This window comes from Hypanus sabinus, chromosome 29, assembly GCF_030144855.1.
Source record: "Hypanus sabinus isolate sHypSab1 chromosome 29, sHypSab1.hap1, whole genome shotgun sequence".
Classification (NCBI taxonomy): domain Eukaryota; kingdom Metazoa; phylum Chordata; class Chondrichthyes; order Myliobatiformes; family Dasyatidae; genus Hypanus; species Hypanus sabinus.
In genome coordinates this window covers 4996386-5023535 of record NC_082734.1, presented here as the reverse complement: position 1 = coordinate 5023535, position 27150 = coordinate 4996386, and the positions used below count along the sequence as shown (strand labels likewise).

Here is a 27150-nt window from a genome sequence, read left to right as displayed (position 1 = left end):
TGCTGCCTGGATTAGACAGGGTGCAGAGGAGATTCACCAGGATGCTGTCTGGATTAGAGAGGGTGCAGAGGAGATTTACCAGGATGCTGCCTGGATTAGAGTGGGTGCAGAGGAGATTGACCAGGATGCTGCCTGGATTAGAGAGGGTGCAGAGGAGATTGACCAGGATGCTGCCTGGATCAGAGAGGGTGCAGAGGAGATTCACCAGGATGCTGTCTGGATTAGAGAGGGTGCAGAGGAGATTCACCAGGATGCTGCCTGGATTAGAGAGGGTGCAGAGGAGATTCACCAGGATGCTGCCTAGATCAGAGAGGGTGCAGAGGAGATTCACCAGGATGCTGCCTGGATTAGAGAGGGTGCAGAGGAGATTCACCAGGATGCTGCCTGGATTAGAGAGGGTGCAGAGGAGATTCACCAGGATGCTGCCTGGATTAGAGAGGGTGCAGAGGAGATTCACCAGGATGCTGTCTGGATTAGAGAGGGTGCAGAGGAGATTTACCAGGATGCTGCCTGGATTAGAGAGGGTGCAGAGGAGATTGACCAGGATGCTGTCTGGATTAGAGAGGGTGCAGAGGAGATTGACCAGGATGCTGCCTGGATTAGAGAGGGTGCAGAGGAGATTTACCAGGATGCTGCCTGGATTAGAGAGGGTGCAGAGGAGATTGACCAGGATGCTGCCTGGATTAGAGAGGGTGCAGAGGAGATTCACCAGGATGCTGCCTGGATCAGAGAGGGTGCAGAGGAGATTCACCAGGATGCTGCCTGGATTAGAGAGGGTGCAGAGGAGATTGACCAGGATGCTGCCTGGATTAGAGAGGGTGCAGAGGAGATTGACCAGGATGCTGCCTGGATTAGAGAGGGTGCAGAGGAGATTGACCAGGATGCTGCCTGGATTAGAGAGGGTGCAGAGGAGTTTCACCAGGATGCTGTCTGGATTAGAGAGGGTGCAGAGGAGATTCACCAGGATGCTGCCTGGATTAGAGAGGGTGCAGAGGAGATTTACCAGGATGCTGCCTGGATTAGAGAGGGTGCAGAGGAGATTTACCAGGATGCTGCCTGGATTAGAGAGGGTGCAGAGGAGATTGACCAGGATGCTGTCTGGATTAGAGAGGGTGCAGAGGAGATTGACCAGGATGCTGTCTGGATTAGAGAGGGTGCAGAGGAGATTGACCAGGATGCTGTCTGGATTAGAGAGGGTGCAGAGGAGATTCACCAGGATGCTGCCTGGATTAGAGAGGGTGCAGAGGAGATTGACCAGGATGCTGCCTGGATTAGAGAGGGTGCAGAGGAGATTCACCAGGATGCTGTCTGGATTAGAGAGGGTGCAGAGGAGATTCACCAGGATGCTGTCTGGATTAGAGAGGGTGCAGAGGAGATTCACCAGGATGCTGCCTGGATTAGAGAGGGTGCAGAGGAGATTTACCAGGATGCTGCCTGGATTAGAGAGGGTGCAGAGGAGATTCACCAGGATGCTGCCTGGATTAGAGAGGGTGCAGAGGAGATTCACCAGGATGCTGTCTGGATTAGAGAGGGTGCAGAGGAGATTTACCAGGATGCTGCCTGGATTAGAGAGGGTGCAGAGGAGATTTACCAGGATGCTGCCTGGATTAGAGAGGGTGCAGAGGAGATTGACCAGGATGCTGTCTGGATTAGAGAGGGTGCAGAGGAGATTGACCAGGATGCTGTCTGGATTAGAGAGGGTGCAGAGGAGATTCACCAGGATGCTGTCTGGATTAGAGAGGGTGCAGAGGAGATTGACCAGGATGCTGCCTGGATTAGAGAGGGTGCAGAGGAGATTGACCAGGATGCTGCCTGGATTAGAGAGGGTGCAGAGGAGATTGACCAGGATGCTGCCTGGATTAGAGAGGGTGCAGAGGAGATTCACCAGGATGCTGTCTGGATTAGAGAGGGTGTAGAGGAGATTCACCAGGATGCTGCCTGGATTAGAGAGGGTGCAGAGGAGATTTACCAGGATGCTGCCTGGATTAGAGAGGGTGCAGAGGAGATTCACCAGGATGCTGCCTGGATTAGAGAGGGTGCAGAGGAGATTTACCAGGATGCTGCCTGGATTAGAGAGGGTGCAGAGGAGATTTACCAGGATGCTGCCTGGATTAGAGAGGGTGCAGAGGAGATTTACCAGGATGCTGCCTGGATTAGAGAGGGTGCAGAGGAGATTTACCAGGATGCTGCCTGGATTAGAGAGGGTGCAGAGGAGATTGACCAGGATGCTGTCTGGATTAGAGAGGGTGCAGAGGAGATTGACCAGGATGCTGTCTGGATTAGAGAGGGTGCAGAGGAGATTCACCAGGATGCTGTCTGGATTAGAGAGGGTGCAGAGGAGATTGACCAGGATGCTGCCTGGATTAGAGAGGGTGCAGAGGAGATTGACCAGGATGCTGCCTGGATTAGAGAGGGTGCAGAGGAGATTGACCAGGATGCTGCCTGGATTAGAGAGGGTGCAGAGGAGATTCACCAGGATGCTGTCTGGATTAGAGAGGGTGTAGAGGAGATTCACCAGGATGCTGCCTGGATTAGAGAGGGTGCAGAGGAGATTTACCAGGATGCTGCCTGGATTAGAGAGGGTGCAGAGGAGATTCACCAGGATGCTGCCTGGATTAGAGAGGGTGCAGAGGAGATTGACCAGGATGCTGCCTGGATTAGAGAGGGTGCAGAGGAGATTGACCAGGATGCTGCCTGGATCAGAGAGGGTGCAGAGGAGATTGACCAGGATGCTGCCTGGATTAGAGAGGGTGCAGAGGAGATTCACCAGGATGCTGCCTGGATTAGAGAGGGTGCAGAGGAGATTGACCAGGATGCTGCCTGGATTAGAGAGGGTGCAGAGGAGATTGACCAGGATGCTGCCTGGATTAGAGAGGGTGCAGAGGAGATTGACCAGGATGCTGCCTGGATTAGAGAGGGTGCAGAGGAGATTCACCAGGATGCTGCCTGGATCAGAGAGGGTGCAGAGGAGATTCACCAGGATGCTGCCTGGATTAGAGAGGGTGCAGAGGAGATTGACCAGGATGCTGCCTGGATTAGAGAGGGTGCAGAGGAGATTGACCAGGATGCTGCCTGGATTAGAGAGGGTGCAGAGGAGATTGACCAGGATGCTGCCTGGATTAGAGAGGGTGCAGAGGAGTTTCACCAGGATGCTGTCTGGATTAGAGAGGGTGCAGAGGAGATTCACCAGGATGCTGCCTGGATTAGAGAGGGTGCAGAGGAGATTTACCAGGATGCTGCCTGGATTAGAGAGGGTGCAGAGGAGATTTACCAGGATGCTGCCTGGATTAGAGAGGGTGCAGAGGAGATTGACCAGGATGCTGTCTGGATTAGAGAGGGTGCAGAGGAGATTGACCAGGATGCTGTCTGGATTAGAGAGGGTGCAGAGGAGATTCACCAGGATGCTGTCTGGATTAGAGAGGGTGCAGAGGAGATTGACCAGGATGCTGCCTGGATTAGAGAGGGTGCAGAGGAGATTGACCAGGATGCTGCCTGGATTAGAGAGGGTGCAGAGGAGATTGACCAGGATGCTGCCTGGATTAGAGAGGGTGCAGAGGAGATTCACCAGGATGCTGTCTGGATTAGAGAGGGTGTAGAGGAGATTCACCAGGATGCTGCCTGGATTAGAGAGGGTGCAGAGGAGATTTACCAGGATGCTGCCTGGATTAGAGAGGGTGCAGAGGAGATTCACCAGGATGCTGCCTGGATTAGAGAGGGTGCAGAGGAGATTTACCAGGATGCTGCCTGGATTAGAGAGGGTGCAGAGGAGATTTACCAGGATGCTGCCTGGATTAGAGAGGGTGCAGAGGAGATTTACCAGGATGCTGCCTGGATTAGAGAGGGTGCAGAGGAGATTTACCAGGATGCTGCCTGGATTAGAGAGGGTGCAGAGGAGATTGACCAGGATGCTGTCTGGATTAGAGAGGGTGCAGAGGAGATTGACCAGGATGCTGTCTGGATTAGAGAGGGTGCAGAGGAGATTCACCAGGATGCTGTCTGGATTAGAGAGGGTGCAGAGGAGATTGACCAGGATGCTGCCTGGATTAGAGAGGGTGCAGAGGAGATTGACCAGGATGCTGCCTGGATTAGAGAGGGTGCAGAGGAGATTGACCAGGATGCTGCCTGGATTAGAGAGGGTGCAGAGGAGATTCACCAGGATGCTGTCTGGATTAGAGAGGGTGTAGAGGAGATTCACCAGGATGCTGCCTGGATTAGAGAGGGTGCAGAGGAGATTTACCAGGATGCTGCCTGGATTAGAGAGGGTGCAGAGGAGATTCACCAGGATGCTGCCTGGATTAGAGAGGGTGCAGAGGAGATTTACCAGGATGCTGCCTGGATTAGAGAGGGTGCAGAGGAGATTTACCAGGATGCTGCCTGGATTAGAGAGGGTGCAGAGGAGATTGACCAGGATGCTGCCTGGATTAGAGAGGGTGCAGAGGAGATTCACCAGGATGCTGCCTGGATCAGAGAGGGTGCAGAGGAGATTCACCAGGATGCTGCCTGGATTAGAGAGGGTGCAGAGGAGATTGACCAGGATGCTGCCTGGATTAGAGAGGGTGCAGAGGAGATTGACCAGGATGCTGCCTGGATCAGAGAGGGTGCAGAGGAGATTGACCAGGATGCTGCCTGGATTAGAGAGGGTGCAGAGGAGATTGACCAGGATGCTGCCTGGATTAGAGAGGGTGCAGAGGAGATTCACCAGGATGCTGTCTGGATTAGAGAGGGTGCAGAGGAGATTCACCAGGATGCTGCCTGGATTAGAGAGGGTGCAGAGGAGATTTACCAGGATGCTGCCTGGATTAGAGAGGGTGCAGAGGAGATTGACCAGGATGCTGTCTGGATTAGAGAGGGTGCAGAGGAGATTGACCAGGATGCTGCCTGGATTAGAGAGCACATCTTATGAGGATACATTGAGCGAACTCAGGTTTTTCTCTTTGGACCGCACTTGGAGTATTGTGTTCAGTTCTGGTCACCTCATTATAGGGAGGATGTGGAAGCTTTAGAGAGGGTGCAGAGGAGATTTGCCAGAATGCTGCCTGGATTAGAGGGCATTTCTTAACAGGATAGCTTGAGTTTTTCTCTTCGGAGTGAAGGGGGATGAGAGGTGACTTAGTAGAGGTGTACAAGATGATAAGAGGAGTGGATAGATCAAGTGGATAGACAGAGACTTTTACTGAGGGAGGAAATGGCTAATACCAAGGGGCATAATTGTAAGATGAATGGAGGAAATTATAAGGGGGATGTTAGGGATAAATTCTTTAAACTGAGAGTGGTGGGTATGTGGGACGTCCTGCCAGCCCCAGGGGTGGTGGTAGAAGCAGATACTTTAGAAGCATTTAAGAAACTCTTAGAAAGACGCATTGATTATAGAAAATTGCAGGCCTATTGGGAGGGAAAGGTTAGATAGATCTTAGAGTAGGTTAAAAGGTTGCCACAACATTGTGGGCCGAAAGGCCTGTGCTGTAATGTTCAATGTTATTTGTTCTATGTTTTCTTGAAGGTAGGATTTATATTTGCTCTTTACAATCTGTGAGGATGTTCCAAAAATTCAAAACCAATGGATCCACTATTTCAGTAAACTTAGGACAGAGTCATAGAGTCATACAGAATGGAAACAGGTCCTTCTGCCCAACTGGTCTCTGGTGACCAAAATCTACCTATTTACCTATCCATCAACCTATCTATCTTTCTATCTATTTATTTACTTAGAGTTACAGCGTGGTATAGGCCCTTCCTCCTCCTGGAGCTGCATTGCCTTGACGACCCCACTTTAACCCTAACCTAATCACAGAACAATTTACATTGGCCAATTAACATAGCCGGTATGTCTCTGGACTATGGGGGGGGGGGGGGGGGAACGGAGTACCCAGAGGAAACCCGGACATTCCGCAGGGAAGACACACAGACTCCTCACGGAGGAACCCCAATCTGTAATTGTGTCACGCTAACCGCTACGCTAAGTTAGTCTATTTTGCTTGTGTTGGACCACATTCCTCTAAAATTTTTCCTAACCGTGTAATTGCCCAAACATTTATCCAAAATAATCATTCAAAAGTGTTCTTAATGTACCTGCCTCAACCACTTCTTCAAGCAGCTCATTCCATACACAGACTCATCACTGGCTGTGTGAAAAAGTTGTCCCTAAAGTTGTTATTAATCCTCTATCCTTGCACTGGGAACTATGTCCCCTAGTTCTTGTGCAATACAGTCAGAATGCTGGAGGAATTCAGCAGGTCAGGCAGGATCTGTGGAGGGACATGAACATTCTGTGTCTGTTGCTCAAGATCTCCCGTCCCTCCAGCTTTTAATTGCCAAACCCTGGGGAAAAAGACCGTGTGCTTTCCCTGACCTATGCCCCTCATGATTTCATATACCTCTACAAGATCCCCCATTTTCTCCAACGCTCCAAACTGCTCAATATCTCAGTTCCTCGAGTCTAAGCAACATCCTTTTCAATCTCCTGTACGCTCTTTCCAGTCAATCAGTTGATTGGTTGAAACTCAATTGTGATGTAGGTAGGGGTTTCATCGCTGATTGGTTGTGTGGCCAACTCTGTGTGTTGTCTAGAATTCTGCCCACATTGGCTTATAAATGGGATCGAGGTCTTCGTGTCAGTTTATAGAATTGTTTGGAGGGAACCATGCTTCTAGAAATTCTCTAATTCCAAGAACGTGGAATTTTGGTCATGCATAAACCAACAGCAACGCCGAGGAGAGTAATCTGCAGGCTAGAAGAGCAAACCAAGCCATTGGACAAGACCAATGTGGTCCACGAGATCCAGTGTGGGCACTGCAGCAAATGTTACGTTGGACAAACTGGGAGAAAACTATCCACAGGGATCCATGATCATCACCTGGCTGTAAAGCAGCATGACCAACTCTCCCTCGTCTCTACCCTTGGAAGCATAATGTTCTGCAAACAATTCTGTAAACAGACATGTAGATCTCAGTCCCTTTTATAAGCCAATGCGGGCAAAAATCCAGGCAACGCACAATACACCATGTGAGTTTTAATCAGCTACGAGACCCATTCCCTACATCAAACACCTACCAGTGTAATGACCAAAACTGAACACTATATTCCAAAACCAGACTCAGCAACATCTAATACAACTGCAACATAAAATCCCAGCTTCGGTACTAATGAAAGCCAGCGTGCCAGAAGCCTTCTTAACCGTCTACCTGCGGCACCGCTTCTGGTGAACTGTGTACTAAACGTGGGCCATCTGCCAAGGGATCGTTTTGCTTTTAGTACAATTAATTTCTCCATGTTTTATTATTAATTTACTTATTTATTGGTTCCCAATCTTTCTCTATTGTTTTATGCTTGCTATCATGAAGATAAATTTGATGTCTCTGCCTTTTCTATATTTGTAATTGGTTCTGTCTCTGACTGGCTGTCTTGCACAGCTATAGAAAAATATCTAAAACCTCATGCTGTGCCTCTTTTTAGATTATTTTTATATTCTAATTTTTATTATTATCAATTTTTAGTAACCCTTTGCTGAATTCTAAAATCCTCCCAGGCTTGTTTTAGCAACATTATGAGCAGAGCTGATTTGATGGGCTGAATGGCCTAATTCTGCTCCCATGTCTTATGATCTCACGGTCCTCTTTCAAGCTAATGACATTTTATAAAGTTGAAACATTATGCCTACGGAATCTTTATTCCACAAGGAAATTCATGGAAAAACTCTGTTATTGAATATTGTTGTTATTCCTTTCCGCGCCATTTCTTTAGCATTTCTGTCTGTTTTTTACGAGGCCGAGTTGCTAGCTGGACACTCAACCCAGCGTGGATGGCAAGCGTGGAAGGAATTCGGCCGGATTCGAACCTGGGACCACTCACATTGAGGTCCAGTGCTGATGCCTCTACACGATGGGCTGGCACTGTTATGGAATATTACTGGTTACTTATTTGCTCGTTCATTCACTGTGTGCCATGTCAGATGAATTATTGGCAAATTCTTGGCAAATTATTATACGGAGGCGGTTTGCCGTCACCTTCTTCTGGGCAGTGAGTGTCTTTACAGGACGGGTGACCACTCCCCCCCCACCCCCCGCCATAATCAATACTCTTCAAAGGTTATCTGCCTGGTGTCAGTGGTCACATAACCAGGAACTTGAGACATGCACCAGTTGCTCAAACGACCATCCACCACCTGCTCCCATGGTATCTCATGACCCTCATCGGAGGCTAAGCACGTATTACCCCTTGCCCAAGGGTGACCTGCAGGCTAGAGAAGGGAAGCAACGTCTTATATCTTCTTTGGTAGAGACATATCCCGGCCCCACCACACTGAAACCAGAGCACCCGGACAAAACCCTCCCAGTCAGGGGGAGGAATGTACAAACTACTTCCAGACCGCGGCAAGTATCGAACCCTGATCGCTGGCAGTAACGTCTTTATACAACAGAAGAAGACAAGAAGACTAGCCCTCAACTCAGCAGCGGAGTTATCGGGGCACCGTCATGACGGTGTTTCCATAGCAAACTATTCCTGTTTTTACGAGGCTGAGTTGCTAGCTCAACGCTCAACCCAACTTGGATTCGAACTCGGGAACCTTCACCCCGGAGTCCGGCGCTGATATTATTGACCCACAATAGAGGGTCGAAATAAACTGAAAATCTGTTATCCTATTAGGTAAAATGCACCATTTTTTACTATGGCTTCACTCCAAACAGCTAAACAATAATATCAACTAAATTTATCCTAAACACAAGAGATTCTGCAGATGCTGGAAATCCAGAGCAACATATACAATGTTGGAGGAACTCAGCAGGTCAGGCAGCATCTATAGAAGTGAACAAACAGTCAACGTTTCAGGCCGAGAACCTTCTTCAGGACGGAGAAGGAAGGGGAAAGGTGCAAGAATAAAAGGTGGGGGGAGGGGAAGGAGGCTAGCTGGAAGGTGATAGGTGAAGCCAGTAGGGTGGGGAACATTGATGTCTGGAGAGGAAGGAATCTGACAGGAGAGGAGAGTGGGCCGTAGGAGAAAGGGAAAAATCAGAGGGGCACCAGGAGGAGGTGATAGGCAGGAGAGAAGAAGAGGTGGTAGGCAAAAGTGGAGAATAGAAGAAGAGAAAAGGGGAAAGTGAAAAAAAATGATCCCACCCACTTGGCTTCACCTACAGATGCTGACTGACCTGCTGAGTTCCTCTGGCATTTTGTGTGTGTTGCACAATTTATTTGCTCTTTCGTTAATCTACTTTCCACTTGGTCTTAAACTAATTGCCCGATGTCCCTACACAGATTTCTACATTCATATTAAAGAATTTAGATATGAACTTTATTAACTCAATCTCAAATTCGATTTAAAATGCTGTCCTACTATTATCTGTCTTTCCCAGAACTGTTAATTAACTAACGCACTGCTTAACAATAAATTTTAAATGGGCTGCCCCTGGTTAGTTCCTTGATTTAGAAGACAATTAAATCTCTGACTGGATCAGGACACTGAATAGTAGTGTTTATGTACAGACCAACCCTGATTTATGTACAGACCAACCCTGGGTTATGTACAGACCAACCCTGGGTTATGTACAGACCAACCCTGGGTTATAAATTCCTAACTTATGGACCTTCCTCCATATGAGACCATAAGACCATACGAGATAGGAGCAGAATTAGGCCATGTGCCCATCGAGTCTACTCTACCATTTCACCATGGCTGATCCATTTCCCTCTCAGCCCCAATCTCCTGCCTTCTCCCTGTATCCCTTCATGCCCTGACTAATCAATCAACCTCTGCCTTAAATATACCCGATGACTTGGCCTCCACAGCCACTTGTGGCGATGAATTTCACAGAGTCACCACTCTCTGGCTAAAGAAATTTCTCCTCATCTCTGTTCTAAAAGGATGCCCCTCTACTCTCAGGCTGTATCCTCTGGTCTTAGACTCACCTACCATAGCAAACGTCCTCTCCACCTTCACTCTCTCGAGCCTTTCGACATTCAATAGGTTTCAAAGAGGTCACCCGTCATTCTTCTGAATTCCAGTGAGTACAGGCCCAGAGCCATCAAGTCCTCCTCGGAGGACAAGTTATTCAATCCTGGAATCATTTTCATGAACCTCCTTTGAATCCTCTCCAACGTCAGCACATCCTTTCTTAGATAAGGGGCTCAAAACTGCTCACAATACTCCAAGTGAGGCCTCACCAGTGCCTTATAAAGTCTCAACATTACATCCTTGCTTTTATATTCTAGTCCTCTCGAAATGAATCCTAACATCACACTTGCCTTCCACACCACAGACTCAACCTTCAGGGAATCCTGCACAAGGACTCCCAAGTCCCTTTGTGCATCAGATTTTTGAATTATTCTCTCCAATAATATGAACCAATTGCTAAACTCAAACATAAGTCCGGTATAATTTTAGACATTATTTCCTACTGGCAGAATTAGTCTCCTCTCTCTCTCCAATTTCAGTAATTTCCGTTTTCTTATCAGTCTTATTTAACTTTGATGAATTTATTTCTTTATTTTATTTAGAGATACAGTGTGGAACAGCACCCCCCGCCCCCCCGGCGCAATCACCTGCACCGCCCACCGAGTTAACCCTAGCCTAATTACAGGACATTTTACAAAGACCCATTCACCTACTAACTGGTACATCTTTGGACTGTGGGAGGAAACCAGAGCACCCGGAGGAAACCCTCCTGCACACGGGAAGGAACGTACAAACTTGCTTACAGAGGACACGGGAACTGAACGCCGAATTCCGACGCCCCGAGCTGTAGTAGCGGTGAGCCACACTACTGTGACACCCCGATGCTGTGGAGGCGTGGTTACCATATTGAATGATCTTGTGTCCTTCAATAAAATCTATTGATGGACGTCATTAAAAATGGAACTCATTGATTATTTGAGGGCAGCTTACAACTGGACAATGATCCGGAAGTCTAGACTAATGATTGACAGATGAGAGTTCAAATCTAGCCATGGGGGCTGGGATACTTAAACTCAGCTAATTAAATAAATAGGGTGGCAGGGAGCAGATACGTCTCTACCAGAGGCACTCCTTCCGTCTGTTAGCCTACAGGTCCCCTGCTTAGCCTCCCGCGTCCCCACTCCCCCCAGATCAGGGTCTCGTGAAACCATGGGAGCAGATGGTGAATGGTCGTACGAGCAGCCGGTGCAGGTCACAAGTCCTGGTTATGCGACCACTGACATCAGGCAGACAGTCTCTGAAGAGGATTGATAATGGCTGGGGTCACCCGTCTTGCAAAGACACTCCCCAGAAGTAGGCAGAGAATGGCAAGCTGCTTCTATCAAAAAGTTTGCCAAGAATGTTCATGGTCAAGGAAAGACTATGATCACCTACGTCGTTCATCACAGCACATAACGAATGAACAAATTAAATAATCTAGGACTTATAAGAAAGTGAGTAACTGTAAGTATGAGCCTACTGGATTATTGTGCTATCTACCTGGTTCCTAATCGCCTTCAAGAAAGAGTTCTGCTTCTTATCCAGACCAACCAATATGTTTGATTTGTAACTGGATTATGAAAGGGTTTAGCAAGAGACTTAACTCAGGGGGCATCTAGAAAGGGAGATTTTATACCTGACTTCACAATGACAATCTCATCCCATGTGCAATCGCGGGAAAAGTTCTGCGAACTTACCTTCCACAGTGTTAATGCACAACTGATTCGCCACATGTGAAGGCCAGGAGCTGGGCTTGGTTGTCAGAGGCAATTTGAGACACGCGCCATTGGGAGCGTTTTGATAGATAGTGGGAGTTTATCCCCAGTCCCACCCCTGGCTAAGGCAACCTCACATTTGTATGTCCTCCCCGTGGCTACATGTGTTTCCTCTGGGTACTCCGATTTCTCCTACGTTCCAAAAGCATACAGGTAGAACATTGTGAGCACGCTATGTCAATGCTGGAAGCTTGGCGACACTTGCGGGCTGCACCCAGCCCATTCTTGGGCCGTGTTGGTTGTTATCACATTTCACCGAGTCTTGATGTTTCAGTTTACATGTGACAAATACAGCTAATCTTACTTCCAATGCTCTGTTTGATCCATAAGGCTAATTGTGTAAGGCAGTGGATTCCATAAACTGGCGTACCGTTTCATTGAGCACCTCCACTCCATCCATCTCGAGCGGATGGCCAAACATTTTAATTCCCATTCCCATTCCCGTTCCCAGATGTCAGTTCACGTCTTGTGCCAAAATGAGGCCACCCTTCAGGGAGCAACGCCTTATATTCCGTCTGGGCAGCTCCAACTTGATAGCATGAATATTGATTTCTCCTTCCAGTAAACAAATTTCCACCACCCCCTCCGTTCCCCACTCTGACCTTTTACCTCCTCTCACCTGCCTACTGCTTCCCACTGGGTCCCCTCCTCCTTCCCTTTCTCCTATGGTCCACTCTCCTCCCCTATCAGATTCCTTCTTCTCCAACCCTTGACCTCTCCCACCCACCTGACTTCACCTATCACCTTCCAGCCAGCCTCCTTCCCCTCCCCGCACCTTTTTATATTGGCATCCCACCCCCCCCAACCATCCTCCTCAGTCTTGAAGAAGGGTCTTAGCCCAAATCATCAACTGTTTATTCGCTTCCACAGATGCTGCCTGACCTTTTGAGTTCCTCCAGCATTTTGTTGGTGTTGCTTTGGAATTCTAGCATCTGCAGGCTAGTGTTTGACTGAGTAAAAAATTATGCATTTAAATTAGAACAGATTAGAACACTGCCAATGCCACTGGTAGTAGTCTATCATCTCCAACAATGACAGGAGACCTGTGTGGGAGAGTTTTAAAAGTGGATAAGCCATTGCACTGGGGCAGTTCCACTCTCTTGACCTCAGAAGTCCGGGTGCAGTTTGACGTCACATCTGAGGTCTTCCATGGTTGCAGTGGACGACCATGACGCCTTCTGTACCTGGTCATGCCCTTTGCTCTCCACGGCCTTCCTGGCCGTTGGATCTCACAGTGTTTCTCATCCACCCAGTCTAACGGATGCTAGGACAGGTACGCCTCTGTCTCACCAGGTACGAGGCCCCCTGGCTCTCCTCACCTGGTTAGCCTGCCTGTTGAAGTGGTTACCATAACCATCTGTTGCAAAGATCTCTGCTTTCTGAACATAAACGCACGCTATTTAAAAACTCTTCGCCCTCAGCACATGCGACTGACTCTACTTATAACTGCTCGGCAAGTTTCCTGTCCCAAATAAGTGGCATAGTGTCCCGTCCAAAGAGAGTCCCAGTAACACCCTCGATTCATTTTTGTTCTTTAAGAGTTGACCCAAATACGTGGCTGCTCCGATTAACCGAAGGCCCAATTAACCAGAATCGACTGTGCTTAGACGCTGTCCCCCTAATTCATCGGATCACTTGCGGAAATAGCTAATACCTTCCAACCATCAGAGGATCTGCTCAATCGGATACGGACTGACAGAGTCACTCTGCCTCAGAATCATCTCTTCTCCACAGGGAACTTCTCATGCAAAAGGGGACCAGGTGAGCGCCTGGCTGCTCCAGGGTAACCTTTCACAAGCACCAGCCACACCACCGGGTTCAGGAACAGTTACAAAGCTAAAGGCATCAGACCCCTGAACCTGTGTGGATAACTTCAAACTTCACTCACCTCATAACTGCACTTATTCCACAACCCATGGACTCACTATCAAGGACTCTACAATTCAGTATCATTTATTTACTTCTTAAAAATTATTTGAATGATTCATCTTCATTTGCACTTTGGTTGTCATCAGTTTTTTTTTGGTTTTTCTTAACCTCTATTGTTTCTTTATTTTCCTGTAAATGCCTGCAAGAAAATTAATTTCAAGGTAGTACATGATGCCAGATGTGTATGGTATTGGTCAAGGTGGGGGGAGAGCAAGTTTGTAAACCACTCAGGAGCAAATGATGTTAGGAGGTGGAATGCCACAAGAGGGGTGTGGGATGGGTGGCAGAGAAGCACAGTCGGAGACAGGTGGTGTGGGGTGGTGCAGGCACAGGCACATCCAGCCCTGAGACACCAGGCAGGGAGAGAATTCAAAGTTCTGAGATGCAACGGGACTTGGGAGTCCTCGTGCAGGATACCCTTATAAGGTTAACCTCCAGGTTGAGTCGGTGGTGAAGAAGGCAAATGCAATGTTGGCATTCATTTCTAGAGGAATAGAGTATAGGAGCAGGGATGTGATGTTGAGGCTCCATAAGGCACTGGTAAGACCTCACTTGGAATACTGTGTGCAGTTTTGGGCTCCTTATTTAAGAAAGGATGTGCTGACATTGGAGAGGGTTCAGAGAAGATTCACCAGAATGATTCCGGGAGTGAGAGGGTTAACATATGAGGAACGTTTGACCGATCTTGGACTGTACTCCTTGGAATTTAGAAGAATGAGGGGGGACCTCATAGAAAAATTTTGAATGTTGAAAGGCATGGACAGAGTGGATGTGGCAAAGTTGATTCCCATGGTGGGGGAGTCTGGTACGAGAGGACATGTCTTGAGGATTGCAGGGCGCCCATTCAGAACAGAGATGCGAAAAGATTTTCTTAGCCAGAGGGTGGTGAGTCTATGGCATTTGTTGCCACGGGCGGAAATGGAGGCCAAGTCATTGGGTGTATTTAAGGCAGAGATTGATAGGTATCTGAGTAGTCAGGGCATCAAAGGTTATGGTGAGAAGGCCGGGGAATGGGACTAAAGGGGAGATTGGATCAGCTCATGATGAAATGGTGGAGCAGACTCGATGGCCCAAATGGCCAACTTCTGCTCCTTTGTCTTATGGTAATCTGATTCCAAATAATTGGTTTATTGTTCATTCCAGAATGTCACTCTGGTGCTTCCTGCTCCCTCCCCTCTCCCTTCCCCTTTTCCTAATCATGATCCCCCTCTCCCTGCCCCCTTCCCACTCTCAGTCCACAATAGAGACCCAGATCAGAATCAGGTTTATCATCACTCACCTATGTCAGGAAATTTGTTTTATTTTGTGGCAGAGTACAGTGCAATACATAAAATTACTACAGTACTGTGCAAGAGTCTTAGACACCCTAGCCAGATGAAGGGCCAAGGCCCAAAACTCAACTGTCCACTTTTCCATAAATGCTGCCAGGCCTCCAGCTTGTCAACTTTCATGCCTTTGATACTCGGGAGAAACTCGCTCCATGACGAGGAGAACGTGGAGACTCCGCACAGAGAGTGATAGTCGCTGGATCCAGGAGGCCGAAGCCTTAATAGCTGTTGTGCTGTGCCACCCAAGCACGGAACAACAGATTGAAGGAAGGCAGTGGATTCTGCTCTCACCATGTTCAGCTAGGTGAAGCCCCAACAGAAGTAATTTGATGGGCATCAACAGGAACCCCAGGACATAGTGGCAGAGTGGCATTGACGGGAGTGGGTTTGAACTGCATCCTCCGCACTTCTACAACACAGCCCACTGCCTCCAAATTTCTGCCTCAATCGCCTCAACAAGAATGTGAGATAGTGAGGTAAAGAGTCCTTAAAGTAGGATCATTGGTTGTGGGAGCATCTTAATGGATGAGCAAGTGAATGTAGTTCTGTTTGAGAGCCTGATGATCAAGTGGTAGTAACTGTTCTTGAACCTGGTGGTGTGAGTCCTGAGGCTCTTGTACCTTCTACCTGATGGCAGCAGTGAGAAGAGAGCGTGGTCTGGGTGGTGGGGATCTCTGATGAGGGATGCTGCTTTCCCACTACAGTGTTTCATATAGATGTGCTCACTGGTTGGGAGGGTTTTACTTGTCTAGTGAGATACAGCCTGGAAAAGACTTTTTGGTCCTTTGAACAGCACGCCCAGCAGACTGCCAATTTAATCCTAGCCCAATCACGGGACAATTTACCAATTAACCTACCAACAGGTATATCTTTGGACTGTGGAGGAAATGGAAGCCTAGGTGGGAGCCTACAGCCTAAGGTTGTAGCTGAGTGGTAGAACCTGGCTGTAGTTAATAGGAATTTTATTTTATTTCTTTCAGTTACAGCGTGAAATAGGTCCTTCCAGCCCCTCAACCTGCACTGCCCAGCAATCCCCAACAACAGTGACTCTAACCGTGTCAGGGGACAATTTACAAATGACCAGTTCTCTTACCCGATACGTCTTAGGACTGTGGGAGGAAACTGGAGCACGTGGAGAAACCCATGCATTCCACAGGGTGTACATACAGATGACATCTGAATTGAACGCCGAGCTCCGCAAAACCTCGAGCTATAATAGCACTGCGCTAATCGTTGCACCCATGGAGTGCTGGGAGAGTAACCGAGGCGGCACAGTAGCGTAGTGGTTAGCACAACGCTTTACAGTTCCGGTGATCCTCCCGCCACTGCCTGTAAGGAGTTTGTACGGTCTCCCCGTGACCGCGTGGGTTTCCTCCGGGTGCTCCGGTTTCCTCCCACAGTCCAAAGACGTACTGGTTGGTAGGTTTTTGGTCAATGTAAATTGTCCCGTGGGATTAAATTGTGGCTCAAAGGGTCAGAAGGGCCTGTACCTCACTGTATTAATTAATTAAATTCACAGCTCTCAAAGCTCTGAAATCAGTGGACTGAGGGTTCTTGAACTTTGCCGGCTGCTCCATGATTTAAAAGTTCTGATTGAACACATTGCCCATGAGGGTTGCTTAGTTAGTCTGTGAGAAGTTTGCAAGCACTCCCTGTGCCCGCGTGTGCTTCCTCCACGTGTCGGTTGGTGTCCCTGGGGTGTAGCTGTCCCTGGGGTGTAGGTGACTGGTAGAATAAGGTGGGGAGGGAATTGGCGAGACCTCGCAGAGGTTGGTAAGATCACACGCCACAGTAACTGGGTGTACTGGCTTCCTCCCACAGTCCAAAGACGCACCGGGCATTGTAAACTGTCCCGTGATCGCATCAAGGTTAAATCGAGGTGGTTGGGGGGGGGGGGTGCTGGATGGTGTGGCTCGAAGGGCAGGCTATTCCATGCGGTAACTCATTAAATAAATAAATTCAATTAGAGGTCAGGATTGAACTGCATCAGCCTATGACCCTTGTACTCCGTGAGGCTAACATGCAAACGGATCTAGGCTAACTGCTACACTTGGACTACACACTGCAAGCAGAGCAGTGCAGCACGGAGAGAAGGGCTTATTCCACACTGTATCTCTCAATAAGGATTGACGCAGGGTGGAGAAAAGGTCTAAAACTAGTTGGCATAGGTTGTCCGATGCAACGGTCAGGACGGGAAACAGCTTTTTCCTTCAAGCCGTTAGGCTTTTGATCTCCCTGTCGCATCGCATTAAAGTGTCACTGGTTAATCTGTTCTGTACCCTACAATATTTATTCACTTTAGTTTAGGCAACACACTCAAAACGCTGGAGGAATTCAGCAGGCCAGGCAACATCTATGGAAAAGAGTAAACAGTAGATGTTTCAGGCCGAGACCTTTCGCCAGGACTCTCATCACCCGTCATCAGGGTCTCGGCCCAAATAGGGGCTGGAAGGACCTATTTCATGCTGTAACTGAAAGAAATAAAATAAAATTCCTATTAACTACAGCCAGATTCTACCACTCAGGGTCTTTATACCCTGGTTCCGAGAAACATTGTCTCATTTGACAGAATACATGTATATAGTTAAATAACAATAAACTTGACTTGACTTGATGTCTACGATGTTTATCAGAGCAACAGAAAACACAACATCCATGTCCTCTCTTGCCCATGAAAATGCTCCTCCATCTTTGCTCTGTCTTAATCCCCTGAACCAAATTGAACTGAACTGTACTGAAATGTACCTTTTGTGCTTTATATTCTGTTTTCAATCATTTTTTGGTTGCTGTTTGCACAATTTTTTTGCATATGATTGGGAAGCGGGGCTTGCTGTTTACCTTTGGGCAGGTTGGTTTCCATGGTTTTCCTTGTTTCGTGGCTGTCTGTGGGAAGACAAATCTCAGGGTGCGGAAACAGGTCTAAAACTAGATGGCATAGGTTGTGTATTTAGAATTTCAATATTACTTGAGTAGTCTTGTATAAATGTTGTTTAAGCATTCTTCTTTGTTTAAATAATTAATTATGGGTAATATGTAAAAATACCTAAATTGCAAACGTCACCACACTACCACGTGATACGTGTGCGCCTCGCTAAAAAGTAAGGACAAAGTTACACCTGCATTCCCGGACTCCTGAATTCATTTGAATTACCTTTATTGTTTTGAACTTACAAAACATAATACCATATCTTTAAGTTCAGAGGAAAACGATTCAAAGGGGGCCAAAGGATCAGGTTCGCTGGCACAGAGGTTGTTCCTGGGGTGTGGAATTGTTATTTGTCATTTAACTTTACAATGCTTGTTCGGGTTTTTATACGTGTGATTGCTCAGTGAGTTTTCTATTTACAGTTGGCTTTGTATTTTTCTGGGCAATTCTTGGTTTTAGTGACAGTTATTATATTACCATTTTATTGATTGACTCTTATCAATGGAATTTTCTGTTATCAGTCGTCTGGCATGAGAAGACCACGACCGTTTTTCAATCTTTCTCCTGCTTGTCTTCCTACCGCGTTCCTTCTCCTCCATCTTTGTACTTTGCAACACTTAATGAAACGATCATCAGCAATAAGTTTTATACCTCATTCTTGATTTCCAAAGAGCCTTTGGATGGCAAAAAGCATCAGGAAACAATGGTACGTCTGTGTCATGAGGAGGTGGTAGAGGCAGGTTCAATTACACTTAAGAGCCATTAGGATACATTCACCGAGAGAAAAGGTTTAGAGGGGTATTGGCCAAATGCAGGCAAGTGGGACTAGCCTTGGTCAACGTGAACCAGTAGGGCCGAAGGGCCCATTTCCATATTGTATAGGTCTATGACTCTGTGAGTGGAGAATGGGAAATGGATTTAACACAGGATTAGTGTAAATGGAGGGGTTATTAGCCAGTACGGACTCAACAAACCAAATACCATAGTTCCATGCTGTATTGGCCCGTAAAGTTCCAGCAGGGCTAGAATGTAGACGGAGTCAAATATGTCTACAAACCACAGAGAAGCCTTACCTGCCCGGTTTATTTCGATGATCTCCTCTTGGGCTAGAGGGCAGGAGTCACCTTGGGCACTCCTCTGTGGGGACTTGATGTCAGGCTTACAGTAGTTGGGAGAGCCCGGCTGGGGTGCGCGGGGAATGTGCTTGTTCTTCTTTTTTGGTAACTTCTGCTTGGCCATAGCCAAGGAATAGTACATGCCAAAGTTATTGACTATGACGGGGACCGGCATAGCAATGGTCAGCACCCCGGCCAAGGCGCAGAGAGCTCCCACCAACATCCCGGACCAGGTCTCCGGATACATGTCCCCGTAGCCCAGGGTTGTCATGGTTACCACAGCCCACCAGAAGCCGATGGGAATGTTCTTGAAGCTGGTGTGCCTGTTGCCCGTTATGTCTTCGGGGTCGGCCCCTATCCTCTCGGCGTAGTAGATCATGGTGGCGAAGATCAGGACCCCGAGCGCCAGGAAGATGATCAGCAGGAGGAACTCGTTGGTGCTGGCCCTCAGCGTGTGGCCCAGGACACGCAGCCCGATGAAGTGGCGGGTGAGCTTGAAGATACGCAGGATCCGGACGAAGCGAACCACGCGCAGGAAACCCAAGACGTCCTTGGCAGCCTTGGAAGAGAGTCCACTCAGCCCGACCTCCAGGTAAAAGGGGAGGATGGCCACAAAGTCGATGATGTTCAGCGTGTTCTTGATGAACTCCTTCTTGTCGGGGCAGAACAGGATGCGCATCAGGAACTCAAAGGTGAACCAGACGACGCACATGCCCTCCACGTAGGTGAGGAACGCCTCCGTCTCAATCTCCACGTCCTCCACCACGCTGGTGATGTTGCCCGTGACGATCGTCTCCGTCCTGTTCACCATGTGGTTGAAAGCTTCGTGGGTCTCAAGGCAAAAGGTGGTGATGGATATCAAGATGAAGAAGAGAGATGCAAACGCCACGTACTGCAGGGAAGAAATAAAAGAGGGAGAGGCAAGTTAAGAAAATCAGAACAAATACCACTAAGCACTGGCTAAGGCTCATCTTTCATACCGATATCTGGATCTAGTTCGTAGACATTGCATCCCTCGCCCCACAATGATCTCTTTCAGGTATGTGGGGAGAAATATGTCCTCAGCCATACCTGCTCAGTGTAACATATAGCAACAACCATTCCAATCAAATTTACAAAGCAAAGGACAATACCTACGCTACCCTATTGTGTGGACATACAGCAGAATGTAGAACAATACAGTACAGGCCCTTCAGACCAATGTCCTGCCGACCTTTTAATCTACTCTGACAAATCTGTCTAGACCCCCATTTTTCTGTCATCCATCTGCCTACGAACAATTTCTTGTCCCCTCTTCCTCTATTCCCTGTTCTGATCTTTCCCCTCTTCTCGCCTGCCAATTACTGGGTACATATATAAAAGATCTATATTTATTGCACTGTTTTATGCGTTGCACTGTACTGCTGATGCAGAACAACAGTACGTTGGTGTTATTGATGCTGAGGTACATCCTGGAATGCGCTGAGATGTAACCTGAGCCATCGAGGGTTTCAACATCGGACACCCTCGCCCAGGTCCTGATGGCTCTCCCCTTTGCAGTACCCCTGTGATGCCAAGGAGAGAGCGGGCAGCTGGCAAAGCTTCTGCACCTCACCTCACATCATTCACTCCGCCCAATGCCGGCACAGCTCCTGGTGTTTGGCTTTCATATGGCCAAACGCCTCCTGGACCTGGTCTTCCCAAGGCACTTTGAACTACTGTTTATAATGCAATTTACATTATAAATACCTGCAGGTGTTTATGTATTTATGCACATTTTATTCCATATCTGTACTTTAACCTAACTTTATCTTCATGTCCTCTCCTGGGGGGCTGGAGAGTGGCTATTGTACCTCTATTTAAGAAGGGAACAAGGGAAAAATCCTGGGAACTATAGACTGGTGAGTCTCATATCAGAAATCGCTGGAGAAAGTTCTTAGGGATAGGATACATGAGCATTCAGAAACCCGTGGTCTTGTAGGGAGAGGCAGCATGACGTTGTGCGATACAGGTCACGTCTTAACAACTTGATTGAGTTTTGTTGACAAGGTGACACGAGAGCTTGATGAAGGTAGAGCAATGGATGTTGCCTATATGGATTTTAGTGGGACCTTCGGCAAAGCTAATGCAGAAGATGAGGATGCATAGGGTCCACAGCAAACTGGCAGTTTGAATTCAGAACTGGCCTGCCCACAGAGGGGGGATCTTATTGAAACGTATAAAATTCTAAAGGGATTGGACAGGCTAAATGCAGGAAGATTGTTTCTGATGTTGGGGAAGTCAAAAACGAGGGGTCAGAGTTTAAGGATAAAGGGGAAGCCTTTTAGGACCGAGATGAGGAAAAACTTCCTCACACAGAGAGTGGTGAATCTGTGGAATTCTCTGCCACAGGGAACAGTTGAGGCCAGTTCATTGGCTATATTTAAGAGGAAGTTAGATATGGCCCTTGTGGCTAAAGGGATCAGGGGGTATGGAGAGAAAGTAGGTACCCGGGTTCTGAGTTGGATGATCAGCCATGATCATACTGAATGGCGGTGCAGGCTTGACGGGCTGAATGGCCTACTCCTGCACCTATTGTCTATGTTTCTATGTTTCTAGAAGGCAGAGGGTAATGGTTGAAGTGATTTATTTGAGCTGAAGGTCTGTAATTCATGGTGTTCCACAGGGATCTGTGCTGAGATCTCTGCTGTTTAAATGACCTGGATGAAAATGTGGGTTAGTAAGTTGTGGATGATACCAAGAGTGGTAGAGTTGTAGATAGCATGGAAGACTGGCAAAGAGTTCAGCACAACATAGATCTGTTGCAGGTACGGGCAGAGAAATAGCAGATGGAGCTTAACCCAGATAAATGTGAGGTATTGCACCTTGGATGGGCAAATACAAGGAGACAATACACTACTAATTGCAAGATCCTTAACAGTGTTGCTGAGCAGAGAGATGTTGGGATCCAAGTTCATATCTCCTGGAAAGTGGCTACACAGGTCGATAGGGTGGTTAAGATCCCTTATGGAATGCTTGCTCTTATTAGTCGAGGCTTTGGGTTCAAAAGCCAAGAGGTTCTGTCGCAGCTTTATAAAACTCTGGAGTATTGTGTACAGTTCTGGTCGCCCCACTTTAGGGAGGATGTTGAGGCTTTGAAGAGGGTACAGAGGAGAATTACCGGGATTCTGCCCGGTTTCAAGGGCATGAGCTAGCTGGAGAGGCTAGCTCTCGAATTTGGGTTGTTTTCTCTGGAGCGGTAGAGGCTAAGGAGAGATCTAATGGAGGTTTATAACATTATGAGAGGCAGAGATAGAGTAGACAGCAAGTGTCTTTTTCCCAGGGTAGAGGTGTCTAATACCAGACAGCTTGCATTAAAGGTGAGAGGGGTTGGGTCAAAGGGGATGTGAGGGATAAGCTTTTTTTACTCAAAGAACGCAGAAAGTCTGGAATGAGCTCCCTGGTCTGGTGGTAGAGGCAAATGCATTAGAGACTCTTAAGAGACGTCTCCCTCATGTATTTGAGGAGGATGAGGGATTTGGACGCTGTGTGGGTAGAAGGGATTCATTTTGGGGGGTGTTTTGATTACACTTTAGCTGGTTCAGCACAACATTGTGGGACGAAGGGCTCCCCCGTCCTGTACTGTTCTATGTAAATTCCTCATTCTTCATAATTTTTGAGTGTTATTTTTATATAAATCTTTATTTTTTATAATTGATGAATATTGTTTTCGGTTCCGTGTCACACCAACACACCACAGCAAATTCCTAATATATGTAAACGGACATGGTGAATAAAGTTGGGAGTAAGTGAGAGCTGATGGTTGGCATTGACCAGATGGGCTGAAAGGCCTATGACATGCTGTATAACTCAATGACAAGACTGTGTGCAGGCTAGCACAGCCGTCTTTGAAGATCTGTAAAGTTGACATCAATACTTCATCAACAGAGATTGTTTCCGAGCTCCCACCTACATACACACTGAAACACTGCAATGAGCCTTGTAATTTGTACACTAATAAAGTACAACTACAAGATTTATGATGATACATCTGCAGCTCAACGCTGTCTTGGAAACTGCTGTTGCCTCTAGAAACAAGCGGGTCTGTTCTGAGCAATGGTAATAATATCTCACCTCCTCGCCCTCTTTGGTAATATGACAACATCGCGGCATTCCCCATAGGCTCATTAGCCAAAGTGTCAGAGGGAAAACAGATTCCAAAATTGCCAAGCTTCATACTTGAAGAATTCACCACTCACGATGTTTCTGCTGTAGCGAGCAGCTCCGAATGATTCATTGTCGAACGTACACTCAGTGGCCACTTTATTAGGTACACCTATTTATGCAATGCAAATGTCTAAACAGCCAATCAGGTGGCAGCAACTTGATGCATAAGAGCATGCAGACATGGTCAAGAGGTTCAGTTGTTGTTCAGACCAGACTTCAGAATGGGGAAGAAATGTGATCTGAGTGACTCTGATCATGGAATGCTTGTTGGTGCCAGATGGGGTGGGTTGAGTATCTGAGTAACTGCTGATCTGCTGGGATTTTCACTCACAACAGTCTCTAGAGCAGGGGTTCCCAACCTTTCTTTATGCTATGGACCATTAAGCAAGGGGTCCGCGGACCCCAGGTTGAGAGCCTCTGCTCTGGAGTTTACAGAGAATGGTGCAAGAAACTAAAAACCATCCAGTGAGCGGCAGTTCTGTGGGTGAAACGCCTTCTTAATGAGAGAGGTCAGAGGAGAACGGTCAGACTGGTTCAAGCTGACAGGCAGGTGACGGTAACACAAATAACCACACGTGGTGCGCAGAGAGCACCTCTGAAAGCACAACACATCAAACCTTGAAATGGGTGGGCTACAACAGCAGAAGACCACAAGCATACACTCAGAGGTTACATTTCAGGTACAAATGGTACTTAATAAAGTAGCCACTGTGTGTATTTTAAGATCACCGGCTTCCACTGAGGCCTGTTCCCGTGGTAACCCTTACTTGCAATGGAAAGAGAAACTGGGACCATTTTATCACGTGCTCAGACATTGTAGACCCAAGGGCCTGTTCTTGTCTATACTGTCTGAGGATCGTCCCTGAGACCCCGAGAGCAATACCGTCTGGAGTTTAACCATCTAGTGCTTAGCTCCTGGGAGGAGTTATTAACTTCAAGCTTTCTGCATAATCACGCAAAGAGTTGAAATGCATGTGCAAGTAATGAGAGCTGTATAACTCATCTCCTTCTACCCTAGGCCACGGACATCAATCATCTCTGCTGTGGACACTTTCTGGAGGTCCAAGATCCGTATGCTCCACGGCCGCTGGACTAAGTGTGTAAATGTAGGAGGGGACTATGTTGAAAAATAAATGTGCTAGGTTTTCTAAAAATTACTCCTTCTACCTTAGGGCACGAACTTATCAATCACCCCTCGTATATTCTGTGCAAGCTTGTAGATTAGTTATCCAGTGCAAATTACCCCTGGTGCAATAATGAGACTGTGTGATAGAATGAGTGGCAGGTAGTATATATACAGATGGTATTGTTCTGTTAACCAGTATAGACTCGATGGGCCAAGTGGTCTCTTTCTAATATATTGAAAGTAAAACTTTGAATCTAAGCCAGCTGTACGGGGCAAGTAACCCATTTGGAACTATTGTTCTTCTTGCGACTTTGAACGACCCTCTGGAGTTTAGCTCTCAGGTGAGGGCGGGACAAGAGCAGAGCAGTTAGTGCACACATTGCTGCACAAGCTGTGAGATCAGGTTCAATTCCCGCTGCTGAAAATGTGGTAACCCTTGTGGCTACCACCAGTACAATCCTCACTGACTTGATTTGCAGTAAACGACGCACATTACTGTCTGTTTCTATGTACGTGTGACAAATAAAGCTAGGTTAATATCATCTAATCATCAGTATACAAATGTTGTACTAAAGATGAGTGCAAAAGCTGCAGATGCTCAAAATCTGAAATAAAAATAGAAAATGCCGGAAACACTCAGCTGGTCAGGTAACCTCTGTAGGGAGAGAAACAAGAGGTTAACAATTCTGGTTGCTGCCCTTTCATCAAATCTCAAGCAGTTTGCTTTCTGAGGGAGTTTTTGCTTTTGTTGTTACTGAGGTGACTTCAGAATCCAAAATATGTTTTCTTCTTCAGCACAGTTTTACTTTTGTCAGTAACTGCAGTATCGAATATTGAAATGCGCAAATAGAGTGGACCTGGAGTGTCTAGGGCCAGAGGGCACAGCCTGAGAATATGAGGACACCTGCTTAATTAGTCCAAATGTACTAGTCATAATGTGGCCGAATTAACCAGAATCCACTGTACATCCAATATTCCCTGTCCTGAAAAATAACTATGCCTAGGAACTTCACCACTAATTCAGGCATCAAACTCCAGCTGTTGCTCATTCAGGAGACCTGGCCTCTAAGTTACCAGGAACACGTAGATCCTATTAAATCCCTTCCTAGAGAGAGAGGCTGAGTAAGCTCGGACTTCGTTCAAAGTTCAAAGTGCATTTTATCGAAGTGTGTACAGTATAAGTTATACAACCTTGAAATTCGTCTCCTTACAGGCAGCCACAAAACAAAGAAAACCAGAAGAACCCACTGAAAGCTAAGGAAGACCGTCAAACACCCGGTGTGCAGAGAGGGAGGAAAGACAAACGTGCGAACAATAAAAGGAAGCAAGCAGCGTTCGGAACTGAAGTTCGCAGAGCCGGGCAACATTCCAGCTGACCTAGGTGTCCACGAGTTGCAGGACGCAGCCACGGTCCAGTATAGAGTCGAGCAAACCCCACAGAGCCGCGACCTCCTCCAACCCTGACAGCCGACCATTTCAATCTGGCCCAGCACCTAAACCGTCCAAACCTAGGTCGCTTCTCACTCTTGGACCTGGGCTCAGCCACTTCGATAGGGCCAGCACCCGGCTTTTACAATCAGCTCGGCCCTCAGATCAGTCAAACCTCCGATCTCTCCTCACCTCGGCCACATCGAATTTACCCGACCTTTCCAATTTGGCTCTTAAAGCGATCAAACCTCGCATCTTTCCTCACCTCACCTCAGCTCTGCTGCTTTGAATTTCCAAGTCGGCTCCAGCTGGGACGTGCTGCAACTGTCCTGGCCCAGCGAGACCCCAATCCACACCACAAAAATGCCAGATTGTACAGGCAATTCAGCTCAACAGTTTGCAATGATTGTTTACCAGAAAAAGTGTTAATAACAAAGTATTCAAGCAACACATACAAAATGCTTGAGGAACCCAGCAGGCCGGGCAGCATCTATAGAAAAGAATACAGTCAACATTTTGGCTGAGACCTTTCAGCAGGACTGGAGAAAAAATGGTGAGGAGCAGATTTAAAAGGTGAGGGGGGGAGGGGAGGAAGAAACACAACGTGTGATGCACCATCAATAACTCTCTCTGAGACGTGAAGGCGAGATGTCGGCTTTTATTGACTGGAAGAAAGAACAAGCAGTAGCTGACCACCATACTACATCCTGGAGACTGAGGGCCGGGCTCAAGCTTTATACTGGGGGCCGTGGGAGGGGCCACAGGAGCAGTCAGCGGGGGGCGTGTCCAGACAGGTATATGTAGTTCACCACTTTCACCCCCCCTTTGTTTTAAAAAGAGTCCCCATGTGGCAAAGCTTCTTACAGGTTAAGTCTATCAGGTGGTCGAATCTGTCGCTGCGATCTACGTAGCACCGGCTGTGATTGCACAGGAGCCGGTGGTGGTGATTGCACAGGAGCCGGTGGTGGTGATTGCACAGGAGCCGGTGGTGGTGATTGCACAGGAGCCGGTGGTGGTGATTGCACAGGAGCCGGTGGTGGTGATTGCACAGGAGCCGGTGGTGGTGATTGCACAGGAGCCGGTGGTGGTGATTGCACAGGTGCCGGTGGTGGTGATTGCACAGGTGCCGGTGGTGGTGATTGCACAGGTGCCGGTGGTGGTGATTGCACAGGTGCCGGTGGTGGTGATTGCACAGGAGCCGGTGGTGGTGATTGCACAGGTGCCGGTGGTGGTGATTGCACAGGAGCCGGTGGTGGTGATTGCACAGGAGCCGGTGGTGGTTGCACAGGTGCCGGTGGTGGTTGCCCCGGAGACGGTGGTTGTGCTGGTTCCGGCCTAACTGGAGGTGTCAGCCCACTAGGCATCAGTGATCCCTCATGCGCGTGCGAGACGCCCGGTGTATGAGTGTCG

At 47.7% G+C, this 27150-nt stretch overlaps 1 protein-coding gene across 8 annotated transcripts in view; it reads right to left on the bottom strand.

The window, feature by feature from the left end:
• The window catches only part of LOC132382752 (potassium voltage-gated channel subfamily C member 1-like), a 162740-nt gene that overhangs the window by 67987 nt on the left and 67603 nt on the right, over window positions 1–27150 (bottom strand). For 6 of the 8 annotated variants that reach the window (XM_059953206.1, XM_059953204.1, XM_059953205.1 and 3 more), the window contains exon 2: window positions 18960–19893. In XM_059953206.1, coding sequence (XP_059809189.1) covers window positions 18960–19893 — 934 coding nt within the window. Of the gene's footprint in view, window positions 1–4909; window positions 4945–18954; window positions 19894–27150 lie in introns of all 8 variants that reach the window. The other 2 variants (XM_059953208.1, XM_059953207.1) reach the window with 2 other exon arrangements.